This window comes from Aulonocara sp. 'chitande type north' Nkhata Bay, linkage group LG15 (genome assembly GCF_057382095.1).
Source record: "Aulonocara sp. 'chitande type north' Nkhata Bay isolate Kocher_YH1m ecotype deep benthic linkage group LG15, A_spYH_male_GT1.1, whole genome shotgun sequence".
Lineage (NCBI taxonomy): Eukaryota > Metazoa > Chordata > Actinopteri > Cichliformes > Cichlidae > Aulonocara > Aulonocara sp. 'chitande type north' Nkhata Bay.
In genome coordinates, this window is record NC_141358.1 from 41,433,383 (window position 1) to 41,440,378 (window position 6,996).

A 6,996-nucleotide genomic window follows, 5' to 3' on the forward strand; every position below is an offset into this window, starting at 1 on the left:
TCAATCATCAGGTGCAAATTTAGAAAAAAATAAATGAAGAATTTATGATAGTCTTGCACGAGTGAATCAGCAGGTTGTCATTAATGAAGAGGAAAAGCATCAGTTTCTCTGTATTTTTATTTCTCTGTATTCAGATATGAGCATCACACCTGCGCATCATCACAGATTTCATCAGTAGACAAAAAGACATTTTTATTAACATTAAAATCACCAAAGGTTCCTCATGAAAGAACCTGAATCTGGTTACTGGTTCTTCTGCTTCATGGCAGAACATCACCCTGAATATCAAACATAAAACAACATGGAAAGCACACGTCTAATAACACTGATACATGTGAATATCACATGAACTTTTTTCATTAGTGAATTACTAAATGCAGAATAATTCATATTTATGGATAATTCCATGTGTGCTTTTAAAGCTACCAGCCATCACTCTGTGCTTTTATTTAGCTACACTAACATCTCAATCATGTATTAAATGGCCTTTAAAATCCACATTTCCCTTTCACTCTGTTCACCTCACTGAGGAAGAATATCATCAGTTTAACCCAAAACATTTACAATATGAACAGATGTTCCCAATGCCAGTACGTCTGACCTGTAATCATTTATTCATGAAGATCAATAATTCATCTGTCTGCTGCATGAAGTGTCGTGTATCATTTTTGTGATTTTCTAAAACCAGTCAGAAATAATGCAGAGGCATTGTCTGACAAAAAGCTTGTAAACGACGAAGGTTTCTGTCTTGTTAGTGTTCCCTGTTTACATCTTTGTGTTTGAGCCTGAATCAGCTGACTGACGACAAACAGCAGAACTGGAGCACAGGAGCATCAGTCTGACCCCAGACTGCAGGGGCCTTCACATCTGGAGTGATGAAACAGTCTCAGCTGATCTCTGCTCGACCTGCTCAGCTGTACCTGCTGGTACTGGAGCTGCCTCTGCTCCCCCATCAGCCCATCAGAGTCTCCCTCTGATGAACTCTCGCAGGTGGAGTTAGGTGATGGTGTCCCCTGCAGTCTGTCCTCCTCCAGCCTCACAGCCTGGCTCTGTGGGGCCCCGCTGAGGTCTTGCTCAGTCAGTAGATGGTCCAGAAAGCTGATGTACCTGAGGGCGAGGCGTAGGATCTCGTTCTTGCTGAGCTTCCTGTCTGGGGGGTGGGTGGGTATGAGACGTCGCAGCTCTGCGAATGCACCATTCACGTTCTGCTGGCGCCATCGTTCTCGACTGTTGGTGAAAATCCGACGTACCACTCTGGGACGGGTACCTGAGGGGAGAGCAAAGAAGGATCAGCTGGAGAACCACATCTAAGGATGTAAGGTTGGGTACAAAGTAGCTGAGTGACCCTCAACTGGTGACAGCACAAGCATGTGCAGTGACAAAAAAACAACTGTTTTGTTCTAGTAGGAAAAATCTAATAAAAGAACCAAATAAATAAAAGAGACAGAAGTGAAGGAAACAGAGACGAACACCTGACAAAGACTGACTCACACTAAACACACAACATGAAGACAAGGATTACAAAATACAGGTGACGTCAGAAAAGAACGAAGAAGGGAAGTGGAAAAAAACTGAAAGCTGCATGAACTGGAGAGGGAGAAACAGTGAGACAAACAGAGGAAAGACGGGAAGCAAAGAAGAGAGAATCTTCAAAAACACAAGGACAAGGATTCACAACTGAAACCACTGAACAGTGGAGAGAACACGACACCTTAAACAGAACCACGTGAAGAAGAAACACAATCTCACTCTGTCTGTAAAACATCTTTTTATGCAGCATCATCGTCAAGGTTTTATCTTTAATAGAAAGGAAAACTGCGAAGCTTTTTACAAATTAAAACAGCCCTCTTTCATCTTATAGGATACTTGTCTGATTTATTTATAATTTACGGTTGAAAACAGCTGCTAGTATTGATAACCACTTATAACTGATAAGTGGACCTTTTGAATGTGATATTGTTTTTCTTAAATGCTGAATTAAGTAAAGCTTAATGCTGCTAAGATGTCTTTTGTCAGCTCTATAGAAGAGCACACTAACATGCGTGTCTCCATATCTGGTGATGCAGTGAACTCACCCTCAGTGAGGTTCCTCTCACACGGAGCCGCTCTGAGCTTCAGGGCGATGCGTGGATCTGGATCACTGCACACAGACACACAGACACGTTGGTGAGGAGCAGAAAAATCCTCCTTGGTGATGAATTATGGAAACTCATATTTTATTTTAAAAATGGTTTCAATAGAATGCAGATGCCAGCAACATGCTGAAACAAATGCACCATAATCGTTATAATGGCGTTCTCCCTGTCTTGTAAAACTGTGTAAATACCGCAGATCAAAAAGCCAATAACAGGTAATAACTGCGGCTTATGTAAAACAAGCAGCTTTTTAGTGCAAACACATTGACTGTTGTAAACTCCAACATCTATTAATCTTTACAGTAACAAAAATGGTTGTTTTAAGCCGTTTACAGTTCATTAATAAACGCCGGTCTCACCTGCGGAAGGTGTGGCGGTCCTGGACATCTTCGTGCAGCATGTCTCTTGCGAACAGAAGCAGCAGAAGTGAAGGAGACTGGTGGCTAATCGGGGTTCAGTTGGCAGTTCGGGCTCCGTTGACCTTCCCTCGGCTCTGTGGAGAGTCAGTGTCGGTCGCCTCTTTTTATATCCACGGACCCTCCCACCCCCACCTCCCCGTGTCCCGGCGCGTCGTTTCCTCGGAGCCCCCTTTGATAAAGACAGTCCCATTAAAGTCATTAAACCCAGGGTCCCAGGAAGCAGCTCTCCAGGGACCTGCAGGGTCCTTGGTCCGCCTCCCCCCCTCCCCCCCTCTGTAGGAGTCGTGTTTTCCTCCGTCACGACTCCACAGCCTTCGGCGCCACCGCTGCCAGCCGGACCCAGTACGCACAGACCATCAAGGCTGGTCCTGTGCTAAAACTTCTCAGTGACTGAAACACTAACTGAAGTAGCCTACGTATTGAAGTAAAACCAAACATGCCACATATGATTCATCGCCATATGACTGTTTCTGTTTAAACTGTCTTTTCTTGGCAGCTCTGGGGGTTTCTCGCTTTTGTTTGCGGGGTTAAAAAAACTGAAAGTCTCAGACTTATTGTTGAGTAGCTTTGATGCGCCTCTCAGGTGAGCCGAAATTTTAAGGGGAATTTTTATTTTATTTATACACTCCTCGGAAGTTCTATCTGTTCACATTTCTGCACCAAAATACGTTTACAGCTATTATAGGACACGTCAGTAAGAGGGAAACGGCACGATTTAATAATATTAAGAAGACTTAATGAAATGCTGGTAAACTGGGATTCTGTTTTAATCTTTGCCAAGCAGGACAACTTAAAAATCAGAGACAAAGGAGGAAAACATGCTAAATGCTCACACTGAGCCATGTTGTCCAAGGTCAGTTACAAACAGGAATATAACGTCTTCAATAGCATCAGCCTATAAAAGTAAAAATGTAACTGTTTTCATTATTGATTTATTGATCGATCAGTTTCTGTACGTGGCTAGACTGCGCAATGGGAATTAAATTCAAATTCAAATTCAAATTTTATTTGTCACGTACACAGTCATACACAGTACGATATGTAGTGAAATGCTTGGACAACTGCTCGTGACCTAAAGAGAACAAAAAAGGAAAAGGCTATGAATAAGATTGGAAATAAATATGAAAAATTAAAAAGGGTAAATTTAACTAGGAAGGAATAAAATATAAATTAAGGTTAAAAATGAAATAACTGTACAACACAAATTAGAATGAAGGGTAAATTTAACTGGGAAGAATAAGATAAAATATATAAATTAAAGTTGAAAATAAAATAACTGTACAACAAAATACACAATATAGAACTATATAAGAATGTATGAAGAAATCTAAATATAAATAAATATATACACAATAACAGCAGCTGTACAAGTATTAACCGGAAATGAAGAATATAGTGACCAGTGTTGTGCAAAACCAAAGTCCAGAAAGTCCAGTGTGTGTGTAAGAACTGTATGTGTGGGTCAGTACTGTGTGGTGGTGTGATTGAGAGACCGTATCGCCTGCGGGAAGAAGCTCCTCCTCAGTCTCTCTGTGTTGGTCTTCAGGGAGCGGAATCGCTTTCCTGACCTCAGCAGAGAGAACAGTCTGTTGTTGGGATGGCTGAGGTCCTTCTTATTGGTGGTTGTTAAACTTCTATCAATCGCCTTTTACTTAATTATCTTATAATTTGTATTTATGACTCGTGTGCAGCCGGAAGCGTTGCAGGTGTCGTGTGGTTCCAGCTGAGCAGTTCTCTCACGAGCTGTTAGACTCGTCTATCTGATGTTTGACGCCATCAAACGGCCGCTTCGCTTTCCGTTAAACGTCTCTACCTGCGCCCAGGGGTGCCCAACTCCAGGCCTCGAGTTCCGGTGTCCTGCAGGCTTCAGATGTGTCCTTGATCCACTACAGCTGATATAAATTACCAAATGACCTTCTCAACAGGTCTTGAATTTCTTCAGAGGCCTGGTAATGAACTAATCGTTTGATTCAGGTGTGTTGACCCAGAGTGAGATCTAAAACCTGCAGGACACCGGCACTCGAGGCCTGGAGTTGGACACCCCTGCCTGCGCCGGAGGCTGCGAGGTGTTCAGACAGACAGGTGAGGAGATGTCTGCAGTCAGGGAGGTGACAAAGTTAGGCTGAGCCACAGACACACGGCAGTGAGACTCGTGATTAAAAACCTGCACGAGTTACATCCTTAACTATCCACAAACATTAGTGATTAATGACCATCGTAGATTAAAACGCTTAATGAGGACTATTGCAAACAATGTGCTTTTATTTTTTATGGTGTTTATTTTCATTAAAGTTTGTAGAGTTGATGTGGAGGTTAAATAAAATCAGCTGTTTGAATCTCTCTAATTGTCTGTGATGATGTGGTTTTTGTTTTGTCCTTTATTACTTCCATTATAAATCTCAACTTCTTCCTTTATGGAAGAAAGTTTATTTTTATGATGCTTTTTCTGGTTTCAGTTCACATAAATTAATCTGTGTTACTTCTGGTCTGTGATATTTAATTGAGTGAAATAAAACGTATCAAATGCAACTGTGTGAAATAAACAGGAATGCCGTTCATCATAATGATGACATCTACTGTTTGCTGATAACTCGTATAAATGAAGTCATCTCGTTTCAGAGGCGGAAATTTACTGAGCCACAGGAACAGCTTCAGAAACTGATTCAGGACTTTGAGCATATCGTTTCTTTATCTGGCTTCTCTTAGTCTAATATTACCAATCACATGAAACTGGTTATGAAATTGATTAGTCGTAAGTAACCCACAGCGCCTACACACTGTCACATGACCCACATCAGCTGGCGCGAGGTCCCTCTCCTGATTCGCTGCGTCCCCGCCGCGGCAAAGATGCCTTGAGTTCGGCTGCGCTGTCTGTTATTTAACTGCCTTCCGTCGTGCAGTTTCCGTATTTGTTTGAAGTGTACAGATGAAGCTATGGATGAAATATTGTACTGTTATGAAATGTCCTGTCTTTGGATTACGGAAGTATTTTTTTCCCGTCGTGAAACTGAGCCCTAAAGAGGAACTCCTGAAAACTGACCTTCAAAAGGAAATGAACAGGCATTTAAAAGTCTTTTGCACAGCGATTGCAAGCAGTGAAATTAATTGTGGTACATGTATTTATCCATGTTGTGTTTTGTATTTGTTTTGTTCCACTTCCGCTTTTTCCCAATTTGTTCAATATATTTTTGGTTTTCTTTGACAGATTTTCTGTGTCTGGTCTCATCATTCACACCACCTGGGCTCCATTCTGTGCATCAGTCAGTTACATCCACCCGCTGCATATATAGCTGGACTGGTGCTTTTTCGTTTTTATGGGCCGATGTTTTGTTGTTTGTTTGTTTTGGGGTCTTTTTTGTAACGGCATAAACAATGAAAGGTGGTGGATTGGCTAATTGGTCATGATCGACTCTGGGCTGGATAGATTACAGCCGATGAGGTCGAACTTTGAAGTTTCGCATTGAGCTCAAAAGGAGCAGTTTGTCCCGGACTTCAGCTGGAATAGAAAAAGACACAAAGCTGCAGTTATTCTGTCTTTGCGCTGCAGCTGCCTCCTCTCCTCTCATCCTCTCCTGTTTCTACTTCAATCATGAAACTGATCAATGATCAGCTGATCGCTTTTCTCTTGTTTGTTTATCGCCCACTTTGCGCCAGAAAGAGGAAACCAGCGGATGTCGCGCTAAACAACAGCAGCACCTTTAAGCTTGATCAGCTGTTGTTAGAATTGATTTAATATTAATTTCTAGTATCAGCTGATGTTTGCTGGAGCCACAGCTGTAAAGCTGCTGGTCATGATGTCATGCTCAAAAATGTTTTGTCTCACTCTCATTTCTTCTTGTTGCGTGTTTAAGCTCTACTTGGAACCTTGTTAAGATCCAACCATGCAAAATCTGATCTATTTATTAATGTTTTTGTTGCCATTTTTCAAGTGGTCTTTAATGTTTGATCAGGACTGAATCAAATTTGATGTGTAACAGCGCCATGTTGTGGCCAAAGAGAGTAGAAAAGAACTACCATTGATGATCAGGTGAAACAGAAGTTAAAGACAGTAGTTATGGACACTAAAAATGAATTAAGCATTTGTTTTATTACCACGATGGTCAAAGGGGAAGAAGAGTGAGCTATCAGCTGGGCAGTGGTGGATAAAATTTGGCCAGTTTTAACCCAAAGCCCACAACACAAACGCACATACCTGTAAGAATGACACAAACAAACCTAAACAACTGTGCAAAACGGCACCAATAAAAAGGTCAAAAAAATAAATTTGACACAAACCTGTAAATAAATAAAATCTGTAAAATATATACATCTTTTAGGCTTTTCCAGAAAGTTAAAAAATAAAAGAAGCGTTGGCTTAAAATAGGCTGGTTGCCAATAAGTGTTATGAAACTGAGTTCAGATTCACTCTGCAGAGGCGACAGATGTGTCACAGTCCAAACACA

The 6,996-nt window shown here is 41.4% G+C and overlaps 1 protein-coding gene across 1 annotated transcript; it reads right to left on the reverse strand.

The window, feature by feature from the left end:
- LOC147313734 (T-cell acute lymphocytic leukemia protein 1 homolog) lies at positions 1 to 2,625 on the reverse strand. Its single transcript, XM_086264704.1, has 3 exons — positions 2,495 to 2,625; positions 2,076 to 2,140; positions 1 to 1,267 (listed from the first exon to the last, which is right to left on the reverse strand). Exons 1-3 carry the CDS (start codon positions 2,533 to 2,535, stop codon positions 834 to 836), a joined length of 540 nt encoding a protein of 179 aa, XP_086120830.1. The 5' UTR covers positions 2,536 to 2,625; the 3' UTR covers positions 1 to 833.
- Positions 2,626 to 6,996: the final 4,371 nt, after the last annotated feature.

Excerpts from the sequence above, each read along its gene's own strand:
- LOC147313734 (XM_086264704.1), bottom strand. The coding sequence starts at position 2,535 with ATGCTGCACGAAGATGTCCAGGACCGCCACACCTTCCGCAG. Across the intron at positions 2,141-2,494 it reads GACCGCCACACCTTCCGCAG|TGATCCAGATCCACGCATCG; the intron begins GTGAGACCGGCG and ends GTCTGTGTGCAG. Across the intron at positions 1,268-2,075 it reads TGAGAGGAACCTCACTGAGG|GTACCCGTCCCAGAGTGGTA; the intron begins GTGAGTTCACTG and ends CTCTCCCCTCAG.